This window comes from Chinchilla lanigera, unplaced genomic scaffold (genome assembly GCF_000276665.1).
Source record: "Chinchilla lanigera isolate Chin_1 unplaced genomic scaffold, ChiLan1.0 scaffold00066, whole genome shotgun sequence".
NCBI classification, from domain to species: Eukaryota; Metazoa; Chordata; class Mammalia; order Rodentia; family Chinchillidae; genus Chinchilla; species Chinchilla lanigera.
In genome coordinates, this window is record NW_004955467.1 from 8,765,576 (window position 1) to 8,780,038 (window position 14,463).

General features: G+C 50.1%; 2 protein-coding genes and 3 non-coding genes across 6 annotated transcripts; 2 read left to right on the forward strand and 3 right to left on the reverse strand.

Annotated features, from left to right (window-relative positions):
* The first annotated feature begins 746 nt into the window (after positions 1 to 746).
* On the forward strand, positions 747 to 3,594 carry Borcs6 (BLOC-1 related complex subunit 6). Its single transcript, XM_005399428.2, has one exon. It carries the CDS (start codon positions 1,825 to 1,827, stop codon positions 2,887 to 2,889), a length of 1,065 nt encoding a protein of 354 aa, XP_005399485.1. The 5' UTR covers positions 747 to 1,824; the 3' UTR covers positions 2,890 to 3,594.
* An 806-nt stretch (positions 3,595 to 4,400) lies between these two features.
* Trnai-aau lies at positions 4,401 to 4,474 on the reverse strand. The gene has a single exon. It is a non-coding gene; the product is annotated as a tRNA-Ile (tRNA).
* Positions 4,475 to 5,333: 859 nt separating this feature from the next.
* Trnas-gcu lies at positions 5,334 to 5,415 on the reverse strand. The gene has a single exon. It is a non-coding gene; the product is annotated as a tRNA-Ser (tRNA).
* Positions 5,416 to 5,763: 348 nt separating this feature from the next.
* Positions 5,764 to 5,835, reverse strand: Trnaw-cca. Its single transcript has one exon. It is a non-coding gene; the product is annotated as a tRNA-Trp (tRNA).
* Positions 5,836 to 11,502: 5,667 nt separating this feature from the next.
* Tmem107 (transmembrane protein 107) lies at positions 11,503 to 13,589 on the forward strand. Of its 2 annotated transcripts, none has more exons than XM_005399429.1 (5): positions 11,503 to 11,701; positions 11,876 to 11,943; positions 12,042 to 12,142; positions 12,993 to 13,089; positions 13,296 to 13,589. In XM_005399429.1, the coding sequence occupies exons 1-5, from the start codon at positions 11,615 to 11,617 to the stop codon at positions 13,363 to 13,365; spliced, it is 423 nt and encodes a 140-aa protein (XP_005399486.1). In that variant the 5' UTR covers positions 11,503 to 11,614; the 3' UTR covers positions 13,366 to 13,589. The 2 variants fall into 2 exon arrangements, with proteins under 2 accessions (XP_005399486.1, XP_005399487.1); XM_005399430.2 differs by having other exon boundaries at positions 12,042 to 12,045; positions 12,938 to 13,089.
* Positions 13,590 to 14,463: the final 874 nt, after the last annotated feature.

The window sequence follows — 14,463 nt, forward strand, 5'->3', positions numbered from 1 at the left end:
TCCCTAAAATGCTGGCACAGAGCTGTGTTAGGGAGGTGATGGGGAGCTGCACTTCTGAAAGCTGATGTGACAACTGCCAGGCCAGCAAGCCATCTCTCTATCCAAGTCTTTTCTCTCGGCACCAAGCCGCAAATTCAGAGGAAACAAATGGTTATTGACGTCTTCCACCCAGGGAAGGCAACAGAAATTTAGGAAAAACTAGCCAAAATGTACAAGACTATACGAAACATCATCTTTATATTTGGACTCAGAGCTCACTTTGGTGGTGGCAAGATAACTAGCTTTGGCATAATTTATGGTTCCTTTGATTGTGTAAAGAAAAATGGACCCCAGGAGAGAAAAACAGACCTCAAGAAAATAGTAAAAGGAACTCAAAAACACAACGAAGACACTAGGGGCTGCAAGGGCTAATATTGGTACCGGCAAAAGCAGGAGTAAAGATGTTCTAATGACATTATAAGATGGTGAATGTGTGAGTTTTTGCAGGAGAAGATTAACAAAAATTTAAAAAATAAAAAGGAACAATCAAGCCAGGTGTGATAGTGCAGACCTATAAATCCTAGCACTCTGGGTAGCTGAGGCAGGAGGATTGCAAGTTCAAGCCTAACCTAGGCATATCAGCAATTTAGCAAGACACTGTCTAAAAATAAAAAAATGAAAAAAGGCTGGGGATGGGGATGTACCTCACTGCGAAGACCCTGGGTTCAATTCCCACTTTAAAAACAAACAAAAATAAAAGGAACAATCACATTCGTTCTTAGCCAAAGAACATTAGTGAACTGTTTTTATTAAACACCAGTCTCAAGACCTTGGCTATATTTTCCCTGGTGTCTGCTGCACTCCTGCACTTCGGAAGAACTCTCTGTTCTCTAACAGGAGCTCCAACGCCCAGGCTCCCTGCCTGATGTGGCCCCTGCCTGCTTCTTCAGCCTCGCAGTCTTCCCCGCTGCGCATCTTGCGTTAGCCGCAGTATCTCCACCTACCCCGCACCCTACCCTCGCCAACGCCCACACCCCCGCCCCGACCTTGTGTCTGAAGTTCAGGGCAAGTCGGCCAGGACGGGGCCGCCCTTCGCGGTTCCTCTCAGTTAAATGTCCTCGCATGGAAGAGGCCTTTCCTCACCCCTCCTCTGCGGAGTACCTTCCCTGGTATGTCAGCCTCAACCCTTTATTTCCTATAAAGTGCTTATCAAAATCTGTGATCTTCGCCTTTGTTTTACCTTGTAGCATGACTAAAAACCCCGGAAAGTCCATTGACCCCGCTGCGCTGCCCACAGCGCAGCGCTCTGCGCGACTCACTGGCTAGGTCTGTCTTCCCAGGGTGACGGAACCGACCGCTCAGGCTCTGCCGCAAATTCTGGTTTTAACCTTCTTGGTCAACTAGGTGCGGTTCCACCCCGAGGGTCCAAGCAGGAAGCACTATTTTCCAAGACTCTCTAGGAATCCCGAGTCTGTGAGCAATAATTGTGGGCGGTGCAACTATGGGCACCTGGAAGGATCCTGGCTCCGCCCCCGCGGGAGTCCGGTATTTCAAGACCTTCGTCTTTAAAATCTGCCCCTTCAACTTTCTGACAGGGCGGGGCGACGAGCGCAGCTGTCCCCTGCATCCTTCAACCCGGTTGGTGCTCACGTGTGTAGGGCTGTTCAATAACAGGTCTTCTTCCGGAACTTCCCGGTCGCCGCGGCCAATCAAAGTGTTCTTCCTGTCCTTATCCTTGTCAGGCTGCTGCCAATCGGCGCGCCTCTACCAACGCCCCTTAAAGGCGCCGCCACCGCCTCCCGAGCCGCGGCGGACCAATTCCTCGGTTCCGGCCCCCGCCGCAGTATGGAGTCGTCTCGGGGGCGGCCGGGGCCAGAGGCGGGCCTTCTGGCCGTAGCGGAACAGGAGGCCTCGATTTTCCGCGGCGGGCCAGACCGAACGCCCCCTAGGCCGCCTTCGGGCTTGATGGTGTCCGGGGAGGAAGAGGCGGAGGACGCTGGGGGCGCCAGCCGCCACCTCAGGGCGTCCTCGAAGGCTTCGAGCGCTGGCATCGTCCGCCGGCCCGAACGCGAGGCGGGGGAGGTCGCGTCCGGCCGCGGAACGACGCCGTCTGGACCCGGGAGCCGCCGCGGAGCGCCAGGTCGCGAGCACGACCCGCCCTCGCCCTCCCGGGACAGGGACCCCGAGCTGCCCGAAGAGAAGCCCGCTTCCGAGAGGCTCTGCCGTCGGGGGAGCCCGCGAGGCGGCGAGATGGATGCCGAGCAGCTACAGAGGGGAGAGCAAGACAGCGGCGAGGAGGCGGAGGCGGAGGGCAGGGCTGGCCGCTCGTTCTGCAGCCGCCTTCAGGACAGCCGCAGCCTGGACGGACTGAGCGGGGCGTGCGGCGGCGCGGGGGCCGAGTCCGGCGCGGGCGGCGGACGCCGCGCCACCATCTCCAGCCCTTTGGAGCTGGAGGGCACAGTGAGCCGCCACGGCGACCTCACCCACTTCGTCGCCAACAACCTGCAACTCAAGATCCGCCTGAGCGCCGCCCCGCCGCCCCTCCCGCCTGCCCCTGCGCGGCCCTGCCTGACGCCCGCGCCCACTCCCACCATCCCGCCCATAGACGCTGACGTGCTGCGGGACCTGGAGCGGCTGAGTCGGGAGCTGGGCGGCCGGGTGGATCGCCTGCTTCGCGGGCTGGGTGGCGCGGTGCAGGAGCTGACGGCGCTGAGCGTGGGCTGCATCCAGACCTACCGAGACGCCGTGGACTCCTTAGGCGAGGCCGTGGACATGAGTATCAAGGGCATGTACACCCTGCTGGCGCGCTGCGAGGAGCTGGAGCGGGCTCTGCAACCGGTTCAGGGGCTGGCTCGTCAAGTCCGAGATATCCGACGCACGCTGGAGGTGTTAGAGGCACTGTGCAAATAAGCTGGAGAGCGCAGAGGCCGGGACTGGCCAGGGCAGGGCCCCGCAGGACCTTAAAGACTCTTCTAGGAGGCCTGGTGGGAGCCGCCTGCCTGAGAGGAGGCCTCTGTGCTGGAGGATTTCCCGCTGCGTCTAGCTGGCCCGTGCCCGCCCACTGGGCCTTAGGGAGGCTATAGGGGGAAGGTCTGACAGTTCTCCGGATGGGAGGGATGTTGCCCTGCTTCTACTCTGTTGGCCTTCTGTAGCTACCCTGTTCTTACCAGCTCCCCCTCCTAGCTAGAGCACCATCCCTAGGAAGCCAGGGCCTGAGGTCTCAGCTTGAGGGTGGAGACCTGACTCCACATGAGATCAAGACAAGGAAACGGAGAGTGCTGTAGCCCCAGTGTGGCCATCCTGGTTCCGGTGGCCACGTCTCAGGTCCCAGGGGCTTTGGGAGCTTGAGTGTAGGCGACGACGCACAGCTGCAGATGGATGACCTCCACTCCTACCCTCTGGTCTCCTACAGTATCACTTCGCCAGCCAGAACTGGGGTGGAGCCAAGAGGAACGCACTGCATGGCGGAGGGGGTGAGGTGGGAGGTTTCTTGCTGCTCAGGGTTCAGGTAGAATTGTTGCTGGTCTTGAAACCCACCTGTTGTGGAATGTTCTAATGCGTTTTGGCTTCCTGGATTTTTGTGGAATTAAAGTGCTGCTGCTGCTAAGGCTGAAACTGCATCTGTGTGTGGTTGCAGGGGTTGACTGGCCAAGAAATGGGAATGAAGGTTGGTCCTGTTCATGGAGCTCACTTGGGCAGTGCTGGGAGTGGGGTGGGGGTGGGGATCCCGGAGGATATGTTTCCTGTTGTTAGGTAGGGGATCCGAGGGAAAATTCGAGGCCCAGGGGATCACACACAGGAGCGCAGAGGTCCAGTGAAAGCAGAAATGCAGGCAAAGTTCTCCAGAAGAGGAGGAAGGGGAAGGGGCCCTCTTCTCAGGTCCTGATGAGCAGGCCGGCACCTGGCAGTTGGACATCTTGACTGTGAAGGAAGATGGGAACATCTGAGACAGCTCTATTCCTGACCATTTGCCACAGTGCACTAATCAGTGTCACATGTAATGATTTGAGACAATCTTATTCCAAATCACGGCAGTCTTCTGTTTATACTTAACATAGTTCAGGGACCACATAAGATTGTGAAATTTTGATGTAGAAATCACAAAACTACGGTTTTTGGTTTTTTTTTCACACACCCCCGAGACCATCCCATTTTGAATTTACTTCCATTAACACCACCATCCTTTGTGTGTGAGACAGGTTCTCACTACGTAGCCCAGTATGGCCTCAAACTCAAGGGGATCCTTTTGCCACAGCCTCCTCAGTCCTGGGGTTACAAGGGATTCTTGAACAGGATATGTAGAAACAAAGGTTATTTCTTCTACTGAGTGAGAAAACTTCTGGAGAAGATTTCTTCTGTGACATTTTTCATCGGTGAAACTAAAGAGTGCTAACAGTACATAATATCAAAACTCTCACTTCTGGCCCGTACGGGGATCGAACCCGCGACCTTGGCGTTATTAGCACCACGCTCTAACCAACTGAGCTAACCGGCCAGCCGATGTAAGTCTTTCAATATAATGCTATGTAAAGTGTTATTACTGTTCCGCTTGCTCTGTAAAGCTTTTCAGGAGTCTTTTAGAAAATATGAAAGAGCATACAAACTGACCGGCTGACCACTTAGAGCATATTAACAGCTCAGCTACAATGCTGATTCTGCTTCCTTTCTTTCTCTCCTTCCTTCCTTTCTTTTTTTTGGAGCCTGGTCTGTCTATGTTATCCACAGCTGGACTTAAACTCACTATGTAGCCGAGGCTGACCTCAAACTTGTGGTGATCCTCCTGCCTCAGCCTCTCTAATGCTGGGATTACAGGCGTGCGCCACTCCACCTGGCCTCTGACTCTTGGCTGTAGGTCTAAATCACAAACATGCCATGAGAAGCAAGGAGTGTGGTGTACATGAGCGGCAAGGCATATTTATCAAAAAGTGCTAGATACCTCAAATTACTGTACAGAGTAGATTCAGCGAAGTAAATTCTGAACTTATGGGAGGATTACCTGAGTATGCCTATTCTGTAAAACCAGAGAAGATATGAAGGGAGTGCTGGGATTGGAACTCAGGATCTTCTCCTTCTTAGTCAGGCACCTTAGCTAACTAAGCCACCGTTATGGAACTTACTCAAGTTTGCAGTGTCCTCATTTCTCGGACAGTCCAACTCCACAACCGGTGCTTGAACATGTATTCCCTTCCTACGGCTCTTGGCGGTGCAAAAAATGTAGTAAAAACGACAAAAGACGGTGGAGAAGAGTACGAATGGAGCCCTGCGAGGAATATTAACTACACCGAAAGGAGGTGACAACACATATCTCTGCTTTGGAATTACAAAAGTTACAGAATACCTCAGCCAGGGCATACCGACGAGGATGGGATTCGAACCCACGCGTGCAGAGCACAATGGATTAGCAGTCCATCGCCTTAACCACTCGGCCACCTCGTCCACATCCTACTTTTTCGAATTCTTTTCTCTGGGGTTTGAACTCTTACTCCTGCCGGGGTGGCTCGCTGGTGTTTCTGGGAAGCCCGCTCAGCAGTCAAATTGAGCCAGCAGCACCGAAACCTTCTCCCGCTAGACTCAGTGTCTGGAACTATCTGTCCTCCGGAGCCCCTTTGTCCGCCCCAAATTACCAGGATCCACCGCAAAACAATCTGGAAGAATCACTGGGGTCTTCTCAAGAGACGTCCTTGACATTTTTTTTGCCGGATGCCTGCTTTCCGATACCTTAGACATTGGGCGGGGAGGATTGGTGCTGGACTAGATTTAAAGTAGACATACGGAAAAAGAACCTGACCCCGACGTGATTTGAACACGCAACCTTCTGATCTGGAGTCAGACGCGCTACCGTTGCGCCACGAGGCCGGCCGGCTCCCTGCTTGGACAGGTCTCCCTTTGACCATTGTCCGGCCAGGCGGCCGGACGAGCAACCCAGACCCGTTTGGTGGACACAGCCGATAGGCCGAGTCTTGCGGGTGGTATCCGCTGGCTGAGGCTTTGTGGCTCTGCCTCACCGGTGCCTTCCACCCTGCCCTGTCGCCCTGTCAGATACTGGGTGGAGAGCGCTGACCTGCTCGCCAGGGGGACCCAGAGCTCACAGCCCAGCGAGGACCTGTCCAGAATCAGACAGAAAGACGGATGCCAGGCAGACCGTAGGGGGGCCACGCCAGAGTCCAGGACACCCGAAGCGGTGGGCGATGAGCCCCTCCAGCAGGATGCAGACTCCTGAGGAACCTTCAAAAATACCCACCCCCGTGCCCAGGTTTGGAGATTCTAATTTTTTAACCTGTCCGGAAAAGCCCCGCCATTAGGATGTAAAATCTTTAGGGGGTAAATTCTGCATTAAATTTTTTTGGATTTTTAAGGCATAATTTACATACAGCACAAAGCACAGATAGGTTTTAAGTGCATATTTCCATGAGTTTTGACAAATACTGCCGCGCAATTCACAACTCTTTCAAGATATACAGGACATTTCCAGCACTCCAGAAAGTTCTCCCTGTCCCTTCTCAGTGGATTCCTGCCCATCCCCAGGGCAACCCAGATTTCTGCAATAACTTTCTTGAAAGTTATTAGATACCACAGAGATGTCAAAGCTCACAGAACTTCTCAGGCCTGGCATTAACTGACCCTGAGTAATAACTCCAAGCGCCTTGTTCTCCCATGACATTGATCTTTTGGCTGTCATTCCCCCATCACTCTCTCCTTTTCTTTTTGTTGTCTTTTTTAAATTTTTATTTATTTATTTATTTGAAACAGGGGTTCACTACATGTAGCCTAGACTGGCCTCGAACTCACACCCTCCTGTTTCAGCCCCTTGAGTGCTGGCATTACAGGCATGTGCCACCACTCCTGGCTTGCTTTGTTTTTTGTCTCACTATGTAGCCCAGCGTGACCTAGAACTCCCTGTGCTCCTCCTGTCTCAGCCTCCTGAGTGCTGGGATTACAGGCTTGGGCCACCACGCCTGGCTAAAACAGGGTCTTGCTATGTAGTCTAGGCTGGCCTTGAACACACTATGTAGCCCAGGCTGGCCTCAAACCTGTGGTGATGCACCTACCTCAGCCTCCCAGATGCTGGCATAATAGGTGTGTATTACCATTCCTGGCTTCTGGCTCTTTTAAAAAGTAATTAAAAAAAAAAAAAAGAAAGAAAGAAAGAAAGAAAAAGAAAGAGGGCTGGGGATATAGCTCAGCAGCACAGTGCCTGCCTGGCAAGCGCAAGGTTGTGAGTTTGATTCCCTGTACAAAAAAAAAAAAAAGTAATACAGGAAAAAGCTATGGCGAGAATAGCTCTGACTACCTTTGCTGTTGTTGAGAACTGGCTACATAGACAAGCATCAACACTGGGTGACAGATTACTATTAATGCTTAAATCTGTGCTGCTACAGTTTGTAATAGCTAAATCTTAGAAACAGCCCAAATGCCCAGCAGTGATGCACAGATAAAGATGTGGGGGTTTTTGTACAATGGAGTACTATTCTGCCATAAGGAAGGATAAACTTGAGATATTTCTAAGCAAATGGATGCACCTTGAGACCACACTCTTAAGTGAAATAAATCGGACACACATGTAAATGCCAAGTTCTTTCTGTGGTGTGTGAGAAACCAAAAGCGTATATAAGGACCAAAATGTGTAATAGGTACTGTGAAATAGGAAGAAAACATTCAAATGGGAAGGGGAACTAGGGAAGGGCAAGGAAAAAAAGAAAGGAAAAGGAAAAAAGGAGAAAAGAATGAAAAATGGAAACAAAACTCTTGTAAATAGGGAGGGGAAGACGGGTTGGAGGGTAGGAGAAGGGGAAAAAAATCAAAATATATCATGTACAGGTAAAAATTCCCTATGATGGATGTGATCATGATGTACACCTAAAATGTACCAATACACTTCATTAATTAGAAACAAAATAAAAAATCTGTGCTAATAAATTGCTTTCAGTGGTCTTAGAAAACTCAATCTGGAGTTGTGTTGTACTCATTCTTCTGTTTGCTTATAGTTAAGTTAAAATAAAAACAATGAGTGATCCAGACCTCCAAAATAATTAAAAATTTAAAAGTAGCCAGGTGTAGTGGTGCACACCTGTAATTCCAGCTCTCGGGAGGCTGAGGCAGGAGGATTACTGTGAGTTTAAGCCAGTTTGAACTACAAAGTGAGACCCTGTTTCAAAAAAAAAAAAAATTGAAAAGCAGGCTGGGCTCGGCAGGGTGATGCATGCCTGCAATTGGAACTATTTGGGAGGCTGAGGCAGGAGGATTTCAAGCTCAAAGCTAGCCTTGGCAAGGTAGTAGCCTGTCTCAAAATTAAAAAATAAAAAGGGCTGGGTATTTAGTATAGTTGTAGAGTAAACTTGGGTTCAGTCCCTACTATCACACACACACAAAAGCAATCCATATAAACTTTAGAATCATTTTATTGATATATACAAAATAGCATATGGGCTTTTTGATGATGTCTAGGATTTGCTTGAAAACAACCCAGTGGGAGTTGTGACATGCTACAGCAGAAACAGGGGTGTGTTGATAATGGTGTAAGCAGAAACTATATACTGTTTCCTGTATTTTTACATATTTTTGGCTTTTTCACTAGTTCAGATATTAGGACATAGGGTCGTAGCCCTGAAGTGAATGGCCATCTAGGGAAGGACATCCAGACACTCGCAGTACCTTCTGTGGCCACAAGCTGGCTCTAAAACTCAGAAGTGGCTTCTATCTAGGGCAGATTTCTATGATCCAAAGTGACAGGAAATGAGAGAGGCTTGCAATTATTTCACATTGTGAAATGGGACTGCCCAATTTCGCTCCCTAGTAGTCCTTTGGGCAAGAAGCCTAATGTAGGTAGAATGCGCCGAGCCTCTAGCTTCTGGAACCCAAAATTTAACAGTCAGCTTAACCTCTTTTTCTCACCTACCCACATCTCCATGCCTAGACTTCATCTTGTAAATCTCTCTCGATTTTACCTACTTGGCTCTACTTTCTTCAGAGGGTGCTCCCTGATGCAAGCCCCCAACTATCCCTTCTAGGTAACTCTGTGTCTTCCCCTTTCACCTTCTGAGTAAAATCCATTCTGGATGTTGCAACCAGTCATTGGAACACAAATTTGACCATGGCCCTCCCCATAGTTATAAGACCTGACATCACCTGTTTTGCTTTTGTATTTATTTCTTTATTTTTGAATGGCTGCCTTGAACTTGCTGTGATCCTCCTGGCTCAGTCCCCTAAGTGCCAGGATCACGGACTAAAACCTGACGGCATCTGGCTCTCCGTCTCTCTAGCCTTACTCTGCTTGTCTCTTCCCACTGCATCACTAGGTTTCAGAAACGCTGCCTTTCTTTCTAATCACCAATTGGCCCCCTATGGCCACTCCCCGGGGTGCTCTTTCCTCAATTCTCCACATGCCTGGCTCTTTCTCTTTGTTCTATTCAGGCACTTTGGAAAATCTTGGAAGCAGATCCTGGGTTTTCCTCAGTGTTGCCCTGTGACACAGTTTCCTTCATCCGGGAACAACCAGACTTGACAAACTATCACAGTAGGAGCTTGGCCTGCGTTTTCTGTTCCCAGGAGAAAATGCACATAAATTACAGGCAAAGAGAAGAAAAACATGAATTCTCCAGTCCTTGTATTTTATCTATGCCTTGAGAGTACCGTGTGCTTGCTAAACTATTAATTGCTGTGTTGGGTGTACAGGATGCCCACGTCTCACTGTAACATAGGTGTCATCCCCCGATTGTTTGGAGCTTTTTTTTTTTTTTTTTTTTGATTCTGTTTTGTTTTGAGAAAGGGTCTTGCTATGTAGTTCAGGCTGGCCTCGAACCCAAGGTAATAGTCCTGTCTCAGACTCCTGAGCCCTCAGATTACAGGCTGCGCCACCACCCCCATCCAACTCATGCTCTTTTTGGGGTCTAATGGCAATGAAGATCACTTCAAAAGAGAAAAGCAGTTGTATCCACTGTACTTGTGGTTTTGCTTGTAGCTCCTGAGATGAGGGAGGTGTGAAAGAAATTTTAGAACTTTGAAAAGGTCCAATAGTCAAGACAAGAACCATCTTTACATCGCAGATAAAAAAAAAATGACTTGGGTAATATTTGATTATCATCCAATATTATTAGACTAGAAAGGAAAGTAACTTTGCTAAATTTCTCTCTTTCAAAAACTAATTCCTAGCCGGGTGTGGTGGTTAGGGTAGGGGAGTGGCAGATCCATTTCTTTGAGACCTGAGGAAACTGAAACTGATTTCTTCTCATTTTTAGCCAAATTCCCTAAAACAAAGTCTTCAGGATGGATGGCCCATTTCAAAGAGCCTTTCCTTGATCATATCTTGCTCATATTACTTTAGTGTTTCCCTTTAAAATTTTTTATGTATAGCACCAATTACCTTGCAGGCTTATTATTTGCTGATTTATAGAGATCTTGCTGCCTAGACTATAAATTAGAGGAAGGTTGAGCCTTTTGTTACCCACTATTCTCTCAGAGAACTGCATAGTGCCCGACGTGGTCAATAAGTATCTGTCAAATGAATCAATGAATGAGAAATGCCTCTTGGGCTTGTCATTTAGATGGTTTAAAGGCGCAGTGTTTAGGAGTGGGAAAGAGAGATTGTTTTTCTGGGAAAAGGGCTGCAGGTCCCTTAAGGATGGGACTTGACTCTGTGCAATTAACGCGGCAAGAATTTTCTGATCTGCAGGGATTTTCGCTGAGGCCCAGGGGTCAGGCAGGTTGTCGGGGCCTGGGACCTCAAAGCAATAGTGAAATCAGAGTTGGGTCTGCGCCCCAGCCAAATGTAAGCCTCCTGGGGACGCAGAGACTATTTCATTCCTTTCCTTCACCCCCAATCCCTCCACTTTTCCGTCCTGGTGATCCATTCCGCTCCCCAAAGTCAAATTTCACCCACACGCTACTTCCAGGGAGATCGCCGTTCTCCGCATTCTGCAAATCCCTCACCAAACAGACAACGTGTTTAGGGGTAACCTGAGTCTCCCTCCAGGAAGGTTCAGGTCTGGAATCGCTCGATACTCAAAGGCTCCGGGAGAACGTGCAGCTGTCCGATGACCTAGGGACACTCGCGTCCCACGTGCGGTTCCCTTATCGGCTCACGCTAAGGCAGTGGGAAGCCAAAAGGATGCAAGGACGAGAAGAGTCCAAGCCTCGGACCTGGTGGAGACCTAAGCCGGCGTGCAGGCAGCACCTGTCTCGGGGGACGAAATGAGAATGGTCACGCTGGAGCACACCCGGGCCGCGCGCTGCGGGCGTGGGTGGCCGGGTAGAGAGGCCGTCGGGCTCTCGGCCTAGGGCAGAGTGGGCTTCTGTTCGCCACCACCACCAGCACCACCCCAGATAATTTCGGCCGTGCGGGACTTGCCAACTGCACACTCCTAGTCGCTGACAGCCCTGCGGGCATAGAGACGTACCCTCGGCTTTTCTCCGGCTCCGCCACTGGGTACACCAGGGCCGTCCCGGAAGTGTTTAGTGGCTCGAGAACACACTGTTCTCGCGAGATTTCAGAGGGACAGCCCATACTTATGCAGTTACCAAGGCAACTGGGCGGTGCCTAGGCGCGCGGGACCAGTGTTAGAAGGGGGTACTCGGGTTTCCTCCTTAAACTTCCAGGCCACGGCTTCTGCTCCGGGAGGTGTACCTGTACCTGAAGGCCATGGGTCGGATCTCGGGCCTTGTGCCCTCTCGCTTTTTGACGCTCATGGCGCATCTGGTAGTCGTTATCACCTTATTCTGGTCCCGGGTAAGGCGCGCCCATCCCCTCCGGCCTCCGGCTTTTCCACCTCTTTGTAGTCCCAAGGGTGACCCCCCGCCCCCAGGTTTTATCCCGCGGGCCCTCCCATCCCCCGTCGCCCCTAGTCCTGCCCCGCAGCCCGCCCTTCTTTCACTTCCTTTTTCTTTCTGCCCTGTTCCCCAGGACAGCAACGTCCTAGCCTGCCTGCCTCTCAGGTTCACCCCCGAGCAGTACAAGAAGCGAGACATTGAGTGAGCTCTCGGGGCAGGGTGGTTTCAGCGAAGAGGTGGTGGGATGGAAGGGTCTTCCAAATCCAGAGGGCCTGACCCAACCCTTTTCTTCCCTGCAGGCTGGTAACAGCACTCTCTGTCACCCTGGGCCTTTTTGCAGTGGAGTTGGCTGGTTTCCTCTCAGGAGTTTCCATGTTCAACAGCACTCAGAGTCTCATCTGTATCCTTCCTGCGCGTCTTCCTTTCCCACACCACCTACTTCATCACGACCCCCTTGAGCCACCTAACTAGTGCTTTCTGGCACAGTAGTTTCCGGCCTAGCTGACAAAGAGAATCAGTTAAGAGATCTCAGGGGCCGAGGATTGTAGCTCAGCGATGCAGTGCCTGCCTGGCAAGCTCGGGGCCCTGAGTTCGATTCCTAGGGTAGGGCAGTCTCAGGCAGTGTGGGGGATTTAATGCACTCGTCAGACGTTTAAGCCCTGCTGGGCACTGGAGACATCTAGATGTCTTTATTTTTTTTGTTTTGGTTTTGTTTTGTCTTTTTGAGACAGGGTGTCGCTATGCAGTTCAGGCTGGCCTTGAGCTCACTTTGTAGCCCAGGCTGGCCTCGAACTCACAACGATCCTCCTGCCTCAGCCTCCCGAGTGCTGGAATTACAGGCCTGCGCCACCATGCCTGGCTAGATGTCTTTAAAATGGCTTCCTCCCTTGAGGAGCAAGCAGTCCTCGATCTGATAAACACCATGCCTTAAGAGTGTAAGAATATAAAGCACTATAAGAACTCAGAACTCAGAAGAGACAAGAGGGTGAGGCACAGGGATCACTGACGGCTTCTGAATAGGGAATTGTGGACCAGGAGGACAAGGGCGCCAGTGATTCCAGCAGAGGGTATCAAGTCTCTGTGTGCATCTCCCGAAGGGTCCAAGATAGCCCCTGGATATGGGATGGGGGTTCTAAAACTCAGATGACAGGCATGCTGCTGATTCTGGCCCTAACCCTATCGCTGGTCTTTGCAGGCGCATCATTACCTGTGGATCCAAAGACTTTCCTTCACTCTAGTGCGTTTCCAAGCCATTGGGGCTCACTGTAGTGCTTCTGTGGCCCTGTCCTTCTTCATATTCGAGCGCTGGGAGTGTACCACGTACTGGTACATTTTTGCCTTCTGCAGGTCCGGTAGCACTCGTTATCTGGGAATGGAGAGGGAAGGTTTACCCCAAATCTGAGGGTTTCCCCATTCAGCCCTTTTTTCCTCCGTATGTGAGATACCAGATCCACCCTCGTCGCACTTCACTTGGGGGAGGAGGGCTTCTCTTGCTTGGAAATTTGGGTATTTATATTGGAAGAGGCTCTGAACCCATCATCTACTTCCCACAGTGCCCTCCCAGCTGTCACTGAAGTGGCATTATTCGTCGCTGTCTTTGGGCTGAGAAAGAAACCTTTCTAATTATCTTCATGGCGGGAAGGTAGGGATGAAGACTGGAGGAACCGGGAGCTGCTTACCGTCCTGGAAGAAGGAAGACATAGGCTTCTGTCCTCGCCCCTTTCTCTCCACTCCCACCCTCTCCCGAGACTGTTTTAGGTAGAGCGTGGTGGTGGGGTGACTTATGTCATGAATCTGGGATTAGCGTTTTACTAATGTTTTATAATAAAATATATTTTTTAGTAAGACCAAGCCTTACAATTTCATAAGACAATTAGGGTGGCCAAACTGCGGGAGAAAAGAAAAGCTGTTTTGCAGCTCTATAGACCGTAATCTGTATCGCTTCTATTTTGATTTTTACGGTAGAGGGCGGTAGTCGGTCTAAAGGAAGTGGGCGGAGATATGTAAATAAATGCGGCGCCAAGCCTGCCTAGCAAGACGTGAGCGAGGAATTCTGGGAGGGAATTAGTTTCTCCATTTTTAGCAGCTGAGTGAAACATAAAATCATTTTAAAGATTTTCGAATAGTAGTGTATTAAGAATTGGAGAACGCTAGGTAGCTGTTCCTCAGATAAACAATTTATATAATCACCCTATCTTGTAGTGGAATCTTATCTGCTGAGTAGGGAACGGCATTGATCTTGTCTTATCGTCAGGTGGGATAATCCTTACCTGTACCTCCATTTGGAGGGCAGATAGAAAATGATGATTGGAGCATCGCATGACAAGTGATTAGCGTGCTGCGTAATCAGGACTTGCAACACCCTGATTGCTCTTATCTGATTCTTCCTGACGATCGAACTGTTTGTTTTACCTACTATGAACAGAAACTATATGCTGTGGTGTCTAACGAATGTTACTTTTTTTGATAGGTTTTTTTTTGAGCTTTGTCCTTGTTTTGATGGTAGTCTTTGTCTTGTTTCTCAAGACGTGAATTTCAAGTTCAACTTTTAGCCAGAAACTGCTTGTGTTTTTTTTACGTATTTCTGTAGTTGTATTTCGCTAAGAAAAAATCAGGCCCAGCGTGGTGGGCACGCCTAGAATCCCAGCACACGGGGGGCTGAGGCAGGAGGATCCTTGCGAGTTCAAAACCTGCCTGGGCTGCAAAGTAAGCTCAGGTCGG